Source organism: Crinia signifera, chromosome 6 (assembly GCF_055691185.1).
Source record: "Crinia signifera chromosome 6, ASM5569118v1, whole genome shotgun sequence".
In the NCBI taxonomy this organism is placed as follows: domain Eukaryota; kingdom Metazoa; phylum Chordata; class Amphibia; order Anura; family Myobatrachidae; genus Crinia; species Crinia signifera.
Window position 1 is genome coordinate 93,211,865 of NC_139222.1, and position 20,606 is coordinate 93,232,470.

A 20,606-nucleotide genomic window follows, 5' to 3' on the forward strand; every position below is an offset into this window, starting at 1 on the left:
TTAATACCTACCGGTAAACCCTTTTTCACGGAGTTCATATGGGATAGTGAGGTCTCAATACATTGGGGAATAGAGGTCATCCGACAGGAGACAGGCACATAAAATTTCTTCAGCCAGGGTGTGCTGGCTCCTCCCCTCTATCTCCCCTTACTAGCCAGTTAAGAAACTGTGCCCGAAGGAAGGATAACGTATGTGAGGTAGGATTTAACATGAACAAGTAATATGGTGAGATTTGCACCAGCACACCACAACAAATACAACACTCTCAACTGGTTTTAGTTAACCCCGTTGTGTCATAAAACATAATAACTTTTAAAATCACGGAGTGATTTGTAGGGAGCAAAAAAGGCACCAAAACTCAGACGCTCCAACTCAGGTCAACGGACCTGTAAAGTACAACAGAGTACTGAAGCCACTGTCTCGCAACGTGCAAGAACAGCTGGAACAAGATCACAGTAATTGAATTCAGATCACTGCGCTCAGTATCCCATATGAACTCTGTGAAAAGGATTTACCGGTAGGTATTAAAAACCTATTTTCACTTTCATATGGGATACGGAGGTCTCAATACATTGGGGAGGTCCCAAAGCTTCCAGAAAGGGCTGGAACGTGCGGAGCCTGTTGCAATACCACCTGCCCAAACTGGGTATCATCCTTGGCCATAGTGTCAAACTTATAACATTTGACAGAGGTATGTTGACCTGACCAAGTGGCAGCTCTCTGCAATGCTGAAACACCCCGATCAGCCGCCCAGGATGAGCTCTCACAGAAACCGGCACTGGCAATTGTGCTGTAACATAAGCCTGTTGTATGTTGGAGCGGATCCATCTAGCAATTGATTGCTTGGAAGCCGGGCAGCCTTTCTTTTGTGCATCATAAAGCACAAAAATACACTGTCTTACGAACACGTACAGTCCTCTTGACGTAAGCTTGCAGAGCTCTGACCACATCTAAGGATTCTGGTATATCCTGATGTCCTAAGCTGGGAGGTACCACAATCGGCTGGTTCACATGGAACGCTAATACCACTTTCGGCAGGAACTGTCTTGTCCTAAGCTCTGCCCTATCCTGATGAAAAATCAGATAGGGGCTCTTGCATGAAAGAGCGTTCAGTTCAGACACCCTTCTGGCCGAAGTCACTGTCTTCCAGGTGAGGTGTTTCAATTCTGTAGCATCCAATGGTTCAAACCATGATGATTTCAAGTAGGCAAGAACCACATCCAGTTTCCAAGGTGCCGTTGGAGGCACAAATGGAGGCTGTATACGTAGCACACCTTGTCTGGACTTCTGGAAAGGCAGCCAACTTCTTCGGAAAGAAGATAGAAAGGGACGACACTTGAACTTTTAAAGGACCCCAGATGGAGGCCTAAAACTAGGCCCACCTGCAAAAAATGCAGAAACGGATCCAGTTTGAAGTCCGCTGGTGGAAAACTCATCTTTTCACACCATGCCACATATCTATGCCAAATCTTGTGGTAGTGTGACAGTCACTGATTTCCTGGCCTGGGTCATAGTATCAATGACAGGAATGAAACCCCATTTGAGCTAAGATCGGCCGCTCAACTTCCAGGCCGTTAAAGGAAGCCACCCTAAGTCCTGGTAGACGAAGGGGCCTTGGACCAGAAGATCCCTTCTGAGAGGCAGTTGCCACGGATCCTCCACTAGCATGTTTTGCAGACTGCGTACCACGCCCTCCGAGGCCAATCTGGAGCTATTAGAATTGCCTCCACCCTTTGGTTTCGGATTCTTTAACACTCTTCCAAACAGCGGGAGAGGGGGGGAACAAGTACACCAGATCGTATGACCATGTCGTAGTCAGAGCATACAGCGCCTCCCCCTGGGGATCTCTCATCTTTGAGCAGTATCAGTTGACCTTGTTGACTCTTGAAGCAATCAGGTCTATCTGCGGCACTCCCCACAAATTTGTAATGCTCGCGAACACCTGGGGATGTAGTCCCCATTCCACGGAGTGATGGTTGTGGCGGCTGAGAAAGTCTGCTTCCCAGTTGTCCACCCCGGGAATGAAGATAGCTGAAATCGCCAATGCAATGAAGATAGCCGAAATCGCCACTGCATGAAGTTCCGTCCAGGCAAGGATCTTGGAGGTTTCCCTCATGCAGGCCCAGCTCTATGTCCCTCCTTGCCGATTTATATATGCATGCGTTGCATATATGTTGCGTTGTCCGACTGGACTTGGATCGCCCGATGTTTCAAGAGGGAATGAGCCTGCAATAGAGTGTAATAGACTTCTCTCAGCTCCAAGTTGTTGATATGGAGCTGCGCTTCCACAGGTGTCCACTTGTGTTACTGCTCCCCAGCCGAGGAGGCTGAAGTCTTGTCAATAGAATCCAGTCATGGATTCGGAATCTTCATCCCACAAGGAGGTTTGGAGAGTGAAGCCACCGACTGTCTTGCCTTTGCTGACAGACGGATTAACCTGTGCATGTGATCCAGACCACTCTGGAGTGGAATCTCCCAAACTGGAGTGCCTCGAATGAGGCCACCATTTTCCCCATCAACCTGATGCACAGGTAAACTGACACCTTCTCTGGGGCCAGTACTTCCAACAGTGACTGATTGAGTGTGGCAATCTTTTCCGCCAGGAAAAACACCCTCCTCTCCACCTTGTCCAATATCATCACCAAGAATTGGAGACGCTGGGTCAGCACTAGAGAGGACTTGGGTATGTTCAGTATCCACCCGTGGTCTGACAGTACACGTCTGGTAGTCTCTATTGCCCTTTGAAGGCTCGTCTGACTCCGCCTTCAAGAGAAGGTCGTCCATGTATGGAATTATGTTTATCCCCTGAATCTTCAGAAGGAACAAATTTCCGCCATCACCTTGGTAAAGACGCGGGGAGTGGTGGACAGGCCAAACGGTAGGGCCTGAAAATGGAACTGTTTGTCCAGTATGGCGAATCTCAAGTATGCCTGGTGTGGTGTGGACCCCACACCGGTACGTGAAGATAGGCAACTTTCATGTCGGTTGATGCCAGGAATTCTCCCTCTTCCAACCCTGCAATGACCGCCCTTAATGATTTCATGCGGAATTTAAAAAGACACGAAGATAAGTGTTCAAGGATTTTAAATCAAGGATCGGTCTGACCGAGCCGTCCAGCTTCGGCGCCTGTGTTAAACAAAGGGTTAACAACAGAATCGGAACATGCCCTGGCATCCAGTGTCAGCGGGGCTGTCAGCGGTCGCTGTGCAGGGACACCGCCGTTGCCATCTTGCTGCACATGAACCAGGGTACCCCACTGTGGGGACCCCTGGTAACAATCACCACTCGACGGCTTCAGGCTGAGCCAGGGGTGTGCGCGCTGCAGCGCAATGCCCGCGGTAACAAGCACCCTATCAGGTCAGTGGACCTGCAGCAGGGATCAGTTCGGTACCTTTAGAGGCCGGCAACTGTCTCTTCCCACAGCTTCTCTCGAAGCAGGGAAGCTGTGTAGCCCAAACAGCAACCCAAAAATAATAAACTAAAAGTAAATTGAAGAAAAACTCTGGAGCTCTAGGAGGGCACAATTTCTAAAACTGGCTAGTAAGGGGAGATAGAGGGAAGGAGCCAGCACACCCTTGAAGAAATGTATGTGCCTGTCTCCTGTCGGATGACCTCTATTCCCCAATGTATTGAGACCTAAGTATCCCAAATAAATGATAGTGAAACAGGTTTTAAGGATCTCCTTGCTTTGCCACTGGTAACTTAGTCTAAAGGTGCCCACAGTCGCATCAATTTTACTGTGCTATGCGTTTTTGACTGTAAAATGGTTCTATACAATTTTTCTTCCAGCTTGCGATGCGATGTGCACTTGGATGCATGCGATGCGATGAACCCATGTTTGTAATGTTAATTTTCAGATGTAGTCTAAAAAGTACGTGCAGCACGTACTTTTTTAGACATACAATATCGGCTCCCGGGAACGCGCATCGCATCGCACAAGCCCATAAACACCACCCGATAATTGTACATAAGATGCGTTTTGTACTTAAAAAGTACAAAACGCATTTGATAATTGATGCGTCTGTGGGCACCTTTAGTCAATTTGATTTAACTATCTGTACTGAATAAGGATATACTGAAAACCTGGACCATTGGGGTGCCTTGAGGACATTTGGGAACCTCTGAACCAACTCTAAAAATGCAATTTGATTCTGGATAAATACAGTTTCCTAGTGATCAAAGATCAGTAGGACCTTTGCAGCATACGGAGCTGGAGATCAGAGAGCAAATGCATTACCAGTGTGGGTCAGAAGACTGATGAGCAGAGCACACGCCAACTTTGATGTAGGTGAGCATTCATTTCAAGTAAAAGGGTATTTCTTTTTTTACATGCTAGATCGCCTTCCTTTCTTTCTAATTGCTGTAAAGCACTGTCCTAGGTATGAGGCTGCACTGATCATTCGCATTCTTTTTGTGAATATCTCTAGATAGATAGTATGAGAGATAGTATGAGAGAGAGAGAAAGAGAGAGAGAGAGAAAGAGAGAGAGAAAGAGAGAGAAGAGAGAGAGAGAGAGAGAAAGAGAGAGAGAGAGAAAGAGAGAGAGAGAGAGAGAAAGAGAGAAAGAGAGAGAGAAAGAGAGAGAGAGAAAGAGAGAGAGAGAAAGAGAGAGAGAGAAAGAGAGAGAGAGAAAGAGAGAGAGAGAAAGAGAGAGAGAGAGAAAGAGAGAGAGAAAGAGAGAGAGAGAAAGAGAGAGAGAAAGAGAGAGAGAGAGAGAGAAAGAGAAAGAGAAAAAGAAAAAGAGAAAGAGAGAGAGAGATCTCAATACTAAAAACTGCTTAATACAGATCTTAAACAGTCCTTGATATAGCATTGTATGCACCTAATCACCTTAATATTTATCCACAGAACAGAGCCAAAAATTCACATTAAGCACAATACAGCTTTTTATTTAGATGCTTAAATGAATACAAAGGGAAAGAAATATCACAAAATACTACTACAACAGTGTGTCAATATTAGATGGTATAAATGAACATCACTATGTGGAAAACTAAATATACTAATAACCAAAATACAGCATTGTGTTTTGTTTGATACTTTAACACAATACATATTATACAGATTTTTTTCCTTAAAAGGTGTCAAAAATATGTAGGCTTGCAAACTTTTTCTTGCAATAGACATTTCAGTTTAAAGTGCACCTGCCACCTACAGATAGTGGAGGCAGCCATTTTAGTGGGCTGAACCAACATTGAATGTATAATTTTATAAGAAACCTTGTCCAGACCCAAAATGATTGCCTCTACTGCATGTGGGCACCATGTATACTTTAATATATTACATCTCTCCTGAAATCCCAATTTGTATTAGTTCTTACTGTTGAGGGTGTTTGGGTGATTTACGGTGGTGGTGGGGTGGTCGGGAGGAAAGGGAAGAGAAGATACATCTAGTACAACAGCCCAGGTATATGTTATATGACCGGACTTAATTTGGAGATTGTACAGATTATGTGCAAAAACTAAGTTAGTCATAAATCATTTTAGTTTTTTTGTTTTGTTTTTTTTTTTGTTTCTTTTTTTTAACTATAGCAGTTTCAAGCCTTTTGCTAGATAAACTAGATACAGCGTTAATTACACAGCAGGCCATCACTAAATGAAAAAAAAAAATCTATAGTGGGTACACGAGAACATAGTCATAAGTCTCACTTTGAATAAGTCTAAAATACTGTACAAATATACATTTTAACTATTCAGAATGAATACATGACGGAAAAAAAAAATTAGTATCCCAAAATTCTATACACAGTGAGTCAGAATCTTCTATTAGAAGAATCTGCGATGGGTATCACACAGTTCAGCTGCTGGAAACCTCTCGGTGAGGTTTGCTGGTTCCCTGCAGCAAGGGATTTGTTGTCTGATTTGTTGTACAAAGGGGGGGAGGGAATAACATACTGATGAACATTGGTTTAAAGAAAACTTGCAGATAAAACACAAGTGTGCATTTTGTATCATCCAATGTTGCTTTTCACACTGGCGAGCGCCCAATGCAGAGAATATCACAAGCAATTGAAAGAAATGGAATACCAGCAGCCGAGATTTCCCCCATTGCAGGAGACCTGCCACTTAGGGGCAGTAACAGTTTGAGAGAAGCTTAGCAGTCCTGTTGTAATGAAAAGATTTCAGCAGCTACTTGGCTGTACATAGCAGTGGTGTCTAAAAACTTAACCTATACTTCTTGGCTACTGAGTCCTACACCAGGTAGACTGCTGTGCATTGTGTCTGTAACAGTCATGTCAAACTGATCCCCATCTTCACTGTCATTTGTGCTAGTCTGCCACTCCATTGGCTGAAGTGACAAACTTTCCTCCTTTACCGTTGTATTAGTTAATGATGGAGATTTGTCTTTAGACCAAAACTCTTCTGCTTTTCCGAACGCATTTGTTTTCCATTGGGCTTGCTCCTCATCGCTGTCGTCTAAGTGATTTTTCACAATCTCTTTGCTATTTTCTGCATCCTCGCTGTGATTGGAATCATTGAGCAAAATTTCAGGCTTTGCTACTGAAGCTCCGCTATCAAAGACCAAAGGCTTCCATGAACCAGATTCACCATCAGAACGGGAGGCCTCACTTTTCTTCCCAGGTATCACCTCTGTCTCTGCCTCATTGTCAGAATGGTCTAGGATGATTTCATTAGACGTTTCAGAGAGATTGTTTGCTTTCGGCAAAACATTAGCATTTTGGGGTTCTACAGATTCCTTGGGCTTCAGTGAAAGACTTGTATCCAGTTCTAAAACAGGGGACTTTACGGGCACTTTAACATCTTTTTCCAGAGTCTGCTCACTAGCACTTTCATTTGAGTTCTCTTCATCATTTGCAATACTATCTGAAGAATTCGACTCGTTCATTTTTTTCTTATCCATTGTTTTGCTTGCATTAGGTGTGGCTTGGGTTTCATCAATATTTTCAAACATCCATTCAGCCCCAAATTCCATTTCATGCTTAACTTTATTCAGCTCCCTCATGTTGAAACCAAGCAAGACGCTGGGTTTATATCTCTCGCAATCTCTGGTGCACTTCTTCCTCTTGTTGCTGAAATGGGATGCAATGTCATTCTTCCATAACCATAAATTGGCCGCCAATTTTTCAATCTCTCTCCTGTTAGGATAGGGCTGCGTATTGAAGTAATTTGTAAGGAATGTCTTTCTGGCTTCATAGGAGTCATCTTCATGTCCCCTGGGATCCAGTGCCAAGGCTACCGGCTCTTCGGGCTTATCATCTAAAATGATTGGTGCATCTGGGTCTTCGTCTGGCCTTCTCTTCTTCGAAAGTGCTATTTCCACAAAATCATTTGAACGTTTCATTGCAGGTATTGGTTGACCTGGATTTATTTTTATGGTACCCGATTTATCCTGCCCATTTTGGGTTTTGCCAACACCTCTGCAATGCACAAGGTGCAATGTAATTGTTGATGCAGTCATATTACTTGTGTACACACCCAGACAATGGATGCATTTGTAGGTGAGCTTTTTCTCAACAGGATGGACGGTCTGGATGACTTGATGCCTTTCTCTTAAGTGATGGGCGAGAGCATCAGATATGGGACCTTTCAAGATGGAGAAGCAGAGAGGACAAAGAGTTTTACCTACATCTTTCTTATACGGCACTGCAGTTTGTGGTGTGTTTTTGGAAGCTGGATCCACCTTCTCAATTACTTTAGGTTGAGTTTTCGGAGGAGGAGCTGCAGCAGCAGCAGCCGCTGCCGCCGCCGGTTGGTTCTGTGCGTGGTAAGCTACAGATTCAGCTGGAGCATCTCGTAGGTTGTATGTGGTGACAAGTAAATGGATATTGGTATGACTTCCCTGCTGTAATGTCAAGTCAAAAGTCAAAGTGGAATCTGTTTTAGGGGCCATTTCTTCATCAGCATGAACCACTCTCATGTGAGCAGCCATTTTCTCTACATCATTAAAAGTCGATCGACAATAAGGACAGGATAGGCCGTGTATTAGCATGTGATTTAGCAAGGTGTCAGTTGGCAAGTATCGATTACAGTAAAGACATTTGCTTGTGAAATTGTGTATTTTCATTATGTAATTAGCCACCGCTGGCACCTTTTCTGCTTTGTGCTCCTTCTCAAAGTGAATGCTGTACACGTTTTCAGGAAATAACTCGTTACAGATTGTACAGATTTTCCATTTTTGAGTAGATGAAGTGGAGTTTGCAGCAGCGATGGCAGCGGCAGCCGCCGCAGAAGCTGCCACAGGGGGTTTTGAACTCTGTTGAACCAGAGATCGAGAAGCTATATGGGGTGAATTAATGGAAGTTTGTTTAAGGTGGCTAGCGGAAAGACCAGAGTTTCCAGGTTGAAGAGAGTACCTTAAAGGAGCTGGCGACCTCTGATCATTACCAAGAGAATAAGTTCTTACATTTCCACCAGGAAGTAACTGTTTCATAGACTGGGACTGCTGGGGGATAGAAACATTGGCATTGCCACCCATTCCTAATCTCATCTGCTGACCCATGGAGTATCCAGTGCCCATTCCTTTGACTCCATAGTTATTTTGCTGCATATGGACATTGGACATCATATTAGAATTCATCGAAGGCTTTGGTATCGTGAGTCTATTCACCATTTGTTGGGAAGGAAGAGGTCGGACATTCCCTGGGGACATTGGACCCATTCTTTGTGGAATACCCAAGGGTTTTTTATCTTGTGGCTTTGGAGCAATCAGCATCAATGGCTTGGATCTAGGAACAACCACATTTGTGTGTCCAATCATTGCAGTTACTTGATAACCAATGCGCTCATGGTCTTCAATAACATGCTGGACTAAAGTTTCATAAGTCTTCGGCATAAACAGGCATCGCTTGCAATGAATGCTGCTTTCATTGTTCGGGTTTCCGCCCAAGGCACCATTAAGTGATTTGTCACTGGCCTTCGCAACGTATGGTGCCGCAACATGCTGGAAATGTTCCCTGTATATGTGTTTTCTCACCACTTCATAGAGAGGATCTCTGTAAGTGCACTTTTTGCAATAATAAACAGCTTGCTCAACGCTGTCGCCCTGCTTCGGTTTAAGGCTGTCAAACTTGTTTTTATCTTTAAAAGCGCCGAGGCCTTGGTTGGGCTGAGGGGCGGTGGGAGCATGGAACACCTTGATGTGCATTTCCAAAGTTTTTCGGTCTCCATTATAAGTACAGTACGGGCAATTCAAGAGGATCTTGTTCTCAAAGTCTTCATTGTGGACATTTCGAAAGTGACTTTTGTAAGCAGAGAAGAACTTTGATGAAAATGGACACTGACTGCAGCAGAACTGTTTTGTTCGATAATCCTATTAAAACAAAAGAGAAAAGTGCAAAAATCAGTAATGATGGAATCATGAAGAGTTATTTATTTTATAAGATGTTAAGTTTGTGCCAAGCTTTGGAAAATCTAAGAAAAATTAAGTTAGCAACAAGAGATTACAGTCAGCATGCATGCGCACTTCACTATCCATACCAAGGCCCTGATTCAGAGATGGATGCTTTTGTACTGCTGCAGCAACTTTGCACACAGCAATTGTGCAATGATATTCTAAGACCACTTGGGGCGTCTTGTGTATAATAGACACCTCCTGATGGCTTGCCCGAACTATGAGGATGCAGCATCAGATCATATGCGTGAATATCCGGCATCTGCGTGACCTTCGGTTTACTTGGGGTGGCCAGTGTTTTCACAGTCCCGGATCCAGTGAAGCGGCATCCAAGGACAGAGCCACTGACATGGCCAGGAAAACAGAACTTTTTTTTTTTTTTTTTAAACTGGCTACACCGCCACTTCCCTGCACCCCAATAGCAGCATTATGTGAATCATGCTGCACACTTGTGGCACTGCATACCTGCTCAGACTGCCTAACATTAGAGATATATATATATATATATATATATATATATATATATATATATATATATATATATATATATATATATATACACACACAGGCCATCAGGGCATACGTCTCTGAATTTAAAAGATGACCACAATATACAGCAAATAAACTATCGAAAGAAACCTACCCCGGGGAGATACTATAAATTTAGATATTCTTACGGGGAAGCATTAGTTTCGGGATTTTCCCAGAAAAGTACCAGAAGGTCATTGTCAAATTGTTTTGTCGGTTTTCAATGATTTCTAACAGCAAGCTGAAATATGCAGTCACTTGTATGAACAGAACGGTGTCGAGCCCATTAGTTTAGAAGAAATCAAAAAGTATAAAAGTATAATTGCCGAGAAGGCCGCACAGATTAACTTGAGTCATCCTCCCATAACCCTCCATGGCTCCAACTGAAGTAGTTACCCTCAGTAACAGCAGCAGATATTAGACTATTCATCTTAACTTACACATACTGAAGATGAAGCTTTAAAATAATTAACACGTAGCAGGGAAAAATGAAGAATGGGAGCCGTGGCGCTGCACTCTTCCTATGCTCTCATGCTGCCCATTCTATCAGCCCAGAACGCAAACCCATTCTGACATCAGCTTTGTGTAATGGTAGGTGCTTGAGAAAAAAACACTTTAAAGCGGGTGCTTATTTTCTATTTCGGGCATCTAAATATAGTTGCACTTTTATGGTTATTTTAAAAAGAAAATATTTGAAAGATTAATGGCCCCTAATTAATTTGCATGGAGGAATAAAGCTACAGACACAGGTCTCTCCCTCGGATCACAAAGTTCTAGTAATAGCAAGCAGGGTACTAGAATTCATTGGCAAAGGTTTCCCAACTTGCTTGTGACTTATTGTGGAGGTGGAAGGTAAATACTCATTATGAATAGGCCTACATGTTTTTGGTTGATTTCTTTTCTATTAAATTTTTTGGCTGATTTTCATAAAAATCACATTACAAGGCAAACTACTACTTTTGAATCAAACAAGTTTAGAGAAAGTTTTTTTTTTTTTTTTTTTAAACACATGGACAGCATAATAATTATCAACAAGCACTCAACACTAACATATTAAAATACAAGAGCCACAACTTCAATAATTATTCAGATGTTCCAAATAAAAACAATGCTTCATCACATTTTCTGTTGATAGAATGCCTCACATTTTTCTTACTACGAATTATTCTCAAACATTTGCCTGGCATGCTCATATCACATGTGATAGGCCAAGCTGGCTTTCCCTGACTGGAGCGTATCTGATGCAGCAGTGTCAGCGACTGCTGCCGGAGGGTGCTGGAAACGTAATTTCCAACAGCCGCCTTGCTACGCATAGCCGCGTGGCCTCAGCACCCCACCCGCCCAAATGGATCGCCTGCTCATAGCGGTAATAAGGCAATCTTACCAATATCCTGAGCTCAGGGAAGCTGCAGTTTCTCTTCTGTACCCGAACCACAGTGATTGAACTGCACCAGCTACAACCATGTTTGTCGACATTGTAACAATATTGATGACCCAATGATGACACACCCTAATTACTCTACACAAATCAGCAAAAGTAAATACCTGATTCTTTGTGAATGCAGGATCCCACAATCCAACATCATCCCACGATGTGTTTTTCACGTAGAAGTCATTGGGTTCAAACTGTTTAAATTCCTGCATTTGCAAAAGAAGAAACATGAATGTTAGGTCAATGTAATGGCAACACGCTTGCCCCACAATGATTAATTATTGTACACATTGGTTTTTTCCCAGCTAATTCATATCCAACCAAAGCCTAATATTTTCTGATTTACACCGCATAGGGGAACATACTAATTTCAATTTTAAAACTATCGAAACAAAGACCATTAATGAACATGTCATATAATCAACTATCACCATCTAACAGAACCCATCGGGTCAGACTCACATCAACATGGTCTTTGCAGTATTCCAGGCCAATATCCCCCAAGATCTTCTTCACTGTCTTTCTAGCTTTTCGCAAACTGCCCAGGTTATTTACAGGAAGCTGGAACATTATTGCTACCTGGGAAAAGAAATGGTTTACATTTTACAGGAAAAAGTAATACAACAATACTCAAATATCCTCACAATGGAATTTTTTATATTATATATTTCAATATTAACAAGCATTAATTCTGTCTATGTCTACTATGTACACATCAGTAGGTGATGTACCACACAACAATATTCTGGCAATAAAACTATGGTGTGCATACAGAAACTATAATGGTCTTCCAGTACATAGATTACTATTTGTCCTTTTTTGTTTTGAACATGCAAATTCTCTTATTAGACAGACAGAGTGGATTTTTCATTGCCTTGGGATATGATAAAGTGCTGTTCTGTGGTTTTACTTTTAGCTTGGTCTTTAATCCCAGGACAATACACATACATAAGTTGCATAGAACATAGAAACAGCATGCAATAATCGTTTAACTGTAATGCTTGTTGCTGAGCACACACACCATTTATAAAGTTCAGTAGTAGACCAATGGTGGTATTCAATTACCCGTAGTAAATTATAGTACCACGGGTAATTGTTCGCCCAGGGGGCTAACCACTTAAGGTGCCCATACACTGGTACGACTTGGGCCTATTTCACCTGATGCCAATGGATAGCCCTAGAGAGATCGGCCCAAATCGAATGTGTTTGACATCCCATCCAAACCGATGCGTGGTCCATGCGCATTGCGTCGGACCCGGCACATAATATCTATCATATCAGACCCAATCAGTGGCACATTGCAGGTTCTTTTTAGCATCCACAATGTATTGGGTCAGACTTGGTTGATGTGTGCCAGTAGTGAAGCACCGCTGGCACACACCTATGTGCAGATCCGGGCAGTGGCAGCAGAATTTAAAAAAAAAAAACAAAAAACACCACACTACACAACAAAAACTTTCAAAAAGACTGGCAGGCTGGATTGGCAGAGAGAATTAATTCAGCCAATCACCAGCCACCCAGATGGGAGGCAGCTGATTTGGCTGAGAAAGCACTCTCAGCCAATCAACAGCTGGCCAGTCTTAACAGTATTTTTTTTTTTATTCTGCCGCCATTGCCCGGATCTCCTGCCACCCACTGCTGCTGCAGCTCCCCTGGAGTCTTTATATGTGATAAATAGATTTATTGCATGTAAAAATGACACATCAAGTGCCAAATCGTAAGTGAGCCCTCCCGGGGAACTTATGGGGAATTTGGTCCAACTTGTTTGGACATGCCCTCCACAATCGAAAACTGTGGGCACAGAAAAAAAAATTAAAAAAATTGACCTCACCCATAATGAAATTTCTCCAATGGCATGTATGTATTAGGTACAGCCCTGAGGTCCCTGTCCTTTACTAGTATCACCCTCTCTAACCAAGCTTTCCTGGCTATTTCCTCCAAACTAATACCCCTTTCACAAAGAAAATGAAATACCCGGGTGAAGCAGTTCCACCCGGGAATTTCAATAAATACACGGGTCCTTTTTCTGTGTGAAAGGGCACACCCGTGTCGTAAATGCCGTGTCTCCGACCCGGGAATTGACCAGGGTCGAGGACACGGGATTTATGACCCGTGTTGACCCTTTCACACAGAAGAAATACCCGTGTTATTCAGCAAATTACCGGGTAGAAATTTTCAACCCGGTAATTTGTTCTTCTGTGTGAAGGGGGGGTCAGGCTGCTCCCGGCAAATTGACACGGCATTTGAAATGCCGTGTATTTGCCGGGATTTTCAGACTTTTCTGTCTGAAAGGGGTATTAATCTACCTTTTGGGGCAGTCAGAATACTTTTTACATGATCTCATATTCGCCATCGAGTTCATTGTAAAAAAAATAAACAATAATTGTTCGGCGTCTTCCCTTTTTTTCTTGTACCCCCCTAACCATTTTGTCTTAAATTGCTGGAACCATTTCCCACTTTTGTACCCCAACTTAATCTTTACCTACATTTGATATATCTAATAGAGCAGAAGTAATAAGCCTGGTAAAGTGATAAAGTGGTGATTAAATGGAAGGTGATAATGTACCAGCCAATCAACGGTGTCAGAAAAATTACAAATTTGTATTTTCAGGCTTAATACATCATGGTTACAAACTCCTATAACTATCCTAAACTTGAAGTATTTCTTAAACTAGGAGCCCAGAATAGACAAATGGCCCTGTGGCAGATTTCATGCAGAAGACGTGCTGGAATACCGTTTTGGTTTTTAATACATTACTGTCTGGTCAACAAAATCACTACTAACTTCCTATAATGAGGAAATACATATATTTATAGGTAAATACGGACAATACTTTTGATGCACTGTGCATTCGCCTGCAATTACTTTTGAACAAAACAATCAATAAGACCTTTGCATTTTTCACTCCTAATTATGCGTGTTACCCAGTAAGTAACTGCATTGCAGATAAAGCACACTCACTCTTTAGAGGTAGGTGCAAATCCGTTAGAAGCAGGATCAGGAAATTAGGTACACATGTGAATATTCACAGGACAAGGAAGCTATTTTGGATGCAGCCAAAACACCCATCAAAAGATGCTGCCATATATAGACATTGTCCAAATTGTGTATGCATATTTCTGCATCAGAGTACTACATGCCAGTGACCAAGGATCCATATTGCTGTCAGTTTGGATCATGAGATGGTAGAATACCTGTAAACTACTACTTGCACCTTAACAAAATGATGTATTGTGCAGATTTCATTATGTTAAGTTTCAAATCGCAGACTGGTTAGAATGCATGTAATATGCACCGATCATAAAATTAAAACCACCGATTATAAAAGTGAACATTGATGATATAGTTACAATGGCTCCTGCAGGGATCATATCGACCAATGGTAATTGCTTTGTGGTACATGTATATATCATCCAGCACAGCATGGAAAAAGCATGGTCTATAAGAATTCATTGGTAGTGGGACATACACATAGGACAGTATTGCCTAAAAAAAAAAAAAGACCACCTGGTTTATTGCAGGCTGCATCACACACCATTATACAGTAGGCTTTTAGGAAAAAAATTTGTTTAGACAATATATAAACTAAATTGACGCGACCACAGATATAACATCTTTACGATACACAGTCCCAAACAACTGGACGAGATCCCAAGCTAGGCTAGTACATTGGTAAACACCTTTGTTGTTTAAGCTGGTCATTCACTTATGCAATTTTGCCAGATATCACCAGATTCCGAAGCATTGGACAAATAGCATGTGTTTTGGATCTGATGCGCGGTCCTGTGCCCATCACATCACAGCACCTAGATGACAAATGCTGCACAAAGATTTGTCGGATCGATCGGACAGCCTCTGGAAGCATTTGCAGGGATGGCATGCAAAGGACCGCATGCGATCCCGTATCTGGTTAATGGATAGTCGCTGTCTAGAGCCAGTGTCACATGGTCAACCCTAACGGTCGAACGCATCGAGATAGATGCCTAAAAATAGTCAGCAGCATCTAGATTAACAGGAACAGCAGACTGACACAAGCAAAGAGGTCAACGTAAACAAAGTTGACCGCAACAGTCAAAACGTTTTTCTTGATTTTTCTACTGGGATGGTATGAACAGGTCGGTTAAAGAGGTAGAATAAAATAATTGTCCCGAAGCATGGCGAGTGCATGCCCATGTTGACCTAGACACACCAACAACTTGTGTCAACCTCGTCACTGTCAGCCACGTTCCCATTGACCCTCTGTTACTGTCTATCTAGATGCTGCCGACTATTTTTAGGCAATATCAATCCACTATGCCATCACCTGCAGCCCGGGAGCTTCCCAGGCAGCGGGTTATGGCATAGTGGATCAGGCTGCCTAAAAAAAAAAAAAAAAAAAAAAAGGACAATGGTGATCAGCATAGTGGATAGATGCTGCCTAAAAAATTAAGGGACAACAGCTGCAGCCTTTAGGATTAATGTGAAAGTTAATACAGTAGCAAAACTATAATTTCTTTGAAGAAAATACATAGAGCAATATCAGCCGTAGTTATTGCAATGCATGCAAAACCCAAACTGCAGCACATTGCTCCATTAGTCTGTGCACTGGAAAACAGATAACCTCACATTTAGTAATATAGTAAGTTACCACATACGAAGCAGCAGCAAAACACTATAATTTGCATCTCTTGACGGCATGAAATGTTCTCCATGCAAACACATAATGGCATGGTGTACCCTACACAGGAATACAGCATAGTTTTGCAAACCAGACATTTACGGGACCGCATTGGTATTTTGCGGCTAACTCAGCAGAGAGCAAGGAGACCTCTTTCGGTAAGACATTCGAGTGATGGGAGAGATACCAGGACTGCTGGGATATGAATATGCTTGCGGACTATTACTGGAATCTCAAGAGATGTTCCAGGTTCAAAACATACATGAAAGGTCCTTTCTTCCCGAATAACTATTTGTGTAATATATCTATATCTAATACACACACACGATGTGAAAGGAAGTCTGCTTTGAAACAAATGCCATTAGCAGCAGTACTAGACCACTGGTAATGGACACCCTCCCCCCCCCCCGGGCTATCCAATTAGCCTCATAGGCATCATGTGCTGCAGAATCCGTTTCTCAGCCAACACACGGCCTGGGAACTTATCCCAGATCACATACGTTATCGCTCGATAATATAGGTTATAAATCGCTTATTTAAAAAAAAGAAAAGAAGGTCTGTAATTGGATCTGAAGCCCATTTTTGCCATGTGGTAAAATAACCGCATGGAATAGGATACCTACTGTATATAATTAACCCCTTCCCGACATTTGACGTACATTTACGTCATGGTCGGGAAGCACTTCCCGACACATGGCGTAAATGTACGTCATGGATTTAAACTGTCACCGCGTCTATAGACGCGGTGACAGTTTCAACATGTCTGCTGTCCCTGACAGCAGACATGTCCGTGCATGCCCAGGGGGGGCTGCGATGCCGCCCCCCCGTCGGCGATCGCTGTGATTGGCTGTTCAGTGTGAACAGCCATTCACAGCGTTTTCCTGTGTCACCGGCGAATAACGTTCGCCGGTGACACGGGATCAGAGGTGATTGGTGCTGTAAAGTACAGCACCAATCACCGCGGGGTGTAAGGGTGACACTGGTGTCACCCCACCTCACCCCGCCCGCCCCCAAAGGCCGTGATTGGTTCGTCGGACCGACGGACCAATCACAGCCAAGGAGGGGGATTTAAACTAACGGTGACTGCACTGCAGACGCCATTCCGGTCTGGAATAGCGTGCAGTGCGGTCACCGTACCCCCCTGCCGCCATACTGACCAGAACCTTGCTCCATACTTGCTCCATACTAACCTGATCGCTGCTTCATCACTGCTTCCTGGATCCTGTTGCTACTTGTGCCTTCCTGTGAAATTGTGCTGCTGCAGTGTACTAGCTAGATAGAGAGAGATAGAGAGAGATAGAGAGAGATAGAGAGAGATAGAGAGAGATAGTGTCAGAGAGTGCTATATTTTGTGCTGCTGCAGTGTGATATAGTTATAGATAGAGAGAGAGATAGAGAGAGAGAGATAGATAGAGAGGCCTAGTGACAGAGTGCTATATTTTGTGCTGCTGCAGTGTGATAGTTATAGAGAGATAGAGAGAGATAGAGAGAGAGAGATAGAGAGAGATAGTGACAGATTGTGCTATATATTTTTTATATAACTGACTGCTGCCCCCTCCTTTTGTGCTGATCAGTATAAATTAACTGATCAGCAACTTTTTGGGGGCGCAGGTTTTTTTTTATATATAGATATACCTGTCAGTGCTGCTGCTGCAGTGTCATAGAGTGATAGATAGTGAGAGATAGAGAGATAGAGAGAGATAGTGACAGAGTGATAGAGAGTGCTAAATTTTGTGTCTGCTGCCCCCGCCTTTTGTGCTGATCACTATATCTGAGGTGATCAGCAACTTTTTTGGGGGTACAGAGGTTTTTTTTTTTTTATATATACCTGTCAGTTGCACCAAAGGTTGTGCACCTGCTGCACCTCACTGATAATCAGTGTCGCATCACTGATCACCTTTTTTTTTTGTGTGTGCGCTGTGGGGTCTTTTTTTAATTTTTTTTTTACACACACTGTGATTTTGTGGGTGTCCTGTGGCCGCTGTGCGCTGATCAGTGACGTACATCACTGATCATCTTTTTCGGCACAGGGTTGATCTATTTTTTTTTTTTTTTTTGATCAAATTCCTGTTGCCTTTGAGCGCTGTTCAGTGACAGACGTTACTGACCAACATCTGTGCTCAATTTTTGGCGCAGGACCTTTTTTTTTTTTTTAACCCCTTAAATTTTTTATTTTTAACCCCTTCATTTTTTTTTTTTTTTATTGGTATAAAGTATTTTTTTTTTTCTGCACCACATACACACTACACACTACATACCCCCCGGATTGAAATAAAGTTTGTACCCCCCCCTACACTATACACGTGTTGAAACATTTCACTACCAGTAACACAAAAATAAAAATGGCATCCCAAATGTCCTCCCAAATGTCCTCCCAGTCATCCAGGAGAATGTATTCAGTGGAGGAGGCATATGCCATGCTTGCTTCTGACTCTTGACACAGCCAGTGATGCAAGCGGGGAATTTGAAGGATTCGCCTTAACCTCATCTTCCTCCTCTAGTGATGAGGGACCCCCTCAAAGACGCCCCCGTAGAGCAGCTGAGACCCCCCCCCCCCCAATAATTGATCTCGTATGGACCCCACCACCAGACAATTTTGAGCCCCAGGTTCCTGAGTTTTTGGCCATGCCAGGAATCCAATTTGATTCCACAGGTCTCAGAGAAATTGACTTTTTCAAATTATTTTTCTCTGATGATTTTATAAATTTAATGGTGGACCAAAGTAATTTATATGCCCAGCAGTTTATTGCTCAAAACCCCACGTCATCATTTGCTAGGTGGACCCCTGTAGATGCAGTAGAGATGATGACGTTTTGGGGTCTGGTGTTTCATATGGGCATAGTAAAAAAGCCAGAAATTAGGCAATATTGGAGTACAGATGTTCTGTACAGTACTCCATTTTACCGTATGGCCATGACCCGGACTCGATTTGAGACAATTCTTAAATTTATACATTACACCGATAATGCACAGTGCCCACCCAGAGATGATCCCACCTTTGACCGGCTATTCAAAGTCAGGCCGGTCATTGATCATTTCAGTGCCAAATTTGAAGAGGTGTACATCCCTGAAAAATTTATTTGTATCGACGAGTCCCTTATACATTTTAAAGGAAGGGTTAAATTCCGCCAGTACCTTCCCAGTAAGAGGGCAAGGTATGGCATAAAAATGTATAAACTGTGTGAAAGCACCTCAGGGTACACCCACAGGTTTAGGGTTTATGAAGGGAAGGATTCAAGAATTGAACCGCCAGAATGCCCCCCCTCCCTCGTAGGTGTTAGTGGGAAAATTGTCTGGGATTTAGTGCACCCCTTCCTGGATAAAGGTTATCACCTCTATGTGGATAACTTTTACACCAGCATCCCCCTGTTTAAGGCCCTTGGTTCAAGAGGTACAGCAGCTTGCAGTACTGTGCGCAAGAACCAAAGAGGCCTCCCAAAAACGCACATTGCCCAAGTAATGAGAAGGGGTGAAAGCAGGGGAATATGCAACGAAAATATGTTGTTGGTCAAATATAAGGACAAGAGGGATGTCCTTATACTGACAACAATTCACGGAGACAGTACCACCTCCATCCCTGTACGAGGTACCAGTACCCACACCTCCAAACCTAATTGTATCCTGGATTACAATAGGTACATGGGCGGAGTTGATCTTTCAGATCAGGTACTGAAGCCGTACAGTGCCCTGCGGAAAACAAAAATCTGGTACAAGAAGGTGGCCGTGTATATCATCCAGATGGCACTGTATAACGCTTACGTGCTATTCCGTTCTACCGGCCAGAGGGGGACATTTATGCACTTTCAAGAGGAAGTCATAAAGGGCCTAATATTTGGGAACCAGCAGGCAGAGGGCCCCAGTACTTCTAGTACTGGCCCCCGTATTGTACCAGGGCAGCATTTTCCTGATGAAATCCCCTCCACTGGAAAAAAGGGCAGGACACAAAAAAGGTGCAAAGTTTGCTATAAAAAGGGAATAAGAAAGCAAACTATTTTCCAGTGTGACACTTGCCCCGACAAACCCGGCCTATGTATAAAGGAGTGTTTTAAAATATACCACACATCTATGGAATATTAGGTTCATAATTTCACCGTGCTTCGGGGGTCTTGCTAATGCCACATAGCACCCACCATTCATTCCACCAGAATCTGAGCCGCAAAATCCAAAAATCACTCCTTCCCTTCTGAGTCCTGCCATGCACCCAACTGGTATTTTTTGGTCACATGTGAGGCATTGCCGTACTTGGGAGATATTGGGGCACAGATTTTGGGGTGCTTTTTCTCCTTCATTCCTTGTGAAAATGAAAAATTTTGAGCCAGAACTGCATTTTTGTGTAAAAAAATGTAATTTTTCATGTTCACTGCCCAGTTTTATCAAAATTGGTGAAACCCCTGGGGGTTTGAAATGTACACTATACCCCTAGATGAATTCCCTGAGGGGTGTAGTTTGCAAAATGGGGTCACTTGTGGGGGGGTTCCACTGTATTGGTGCTTTGGGGGTCTTGCTAATGCGACATAGCACCCACCACCATTCCACCAGAATTTGTGCTGCAAAATCCAAATATCACTCCTTCCCTTCTGAGTCCTGCCACTTTTTGGTCACACATGAGGCATTGCCGTACTCGGGAGAAATTGGGG

The 20,606-nt window shown here is 43.0% G+C and overlaps 1 protein-coding gene across 4 annotated transcripts in view; it reads right to left on the reverse strand.

Moving 5' to 3' along the window:
• Positions 1 to 4,868: 4,868 nt before the first annotated feature.
• The window catches only part of ADNP (activity dependent neuroprotector homeobox), a 32,520-nt gene continuing 16,782 nt past the window's right edge, over positions 4,869 to 20,606 (reverse strand). For all 4 annotated transcript variants that reach the window (XM_083146481.1, XM_083146480.1, XM_083146483.1 and 1 more), the window contains exons 3-5: positions 11,774 to 11,890; positions 11,425 to 11,517; positions 4,869 to 9,270 (exon numbers count right to left, since the gene is read on the reverse strand). In XM_083146481.1, coding sequence (XP_083002607.1) covers positions 6,169 to 9,270; positions 11,425 to 11,517; positions 11,774 to 11,881 — 3,303 coding nt within the window. In that variant the 5' untranslated portion in view covers positions 11,882 to 11,890 and the 3' untranslated portion in view covers positions 4,869 to 6,168. The remainder of the gene's footprint in view (positions 9,271 to 11,424; positions 11,518 to 11,773; positions 11,891 to 20,606) is intronic.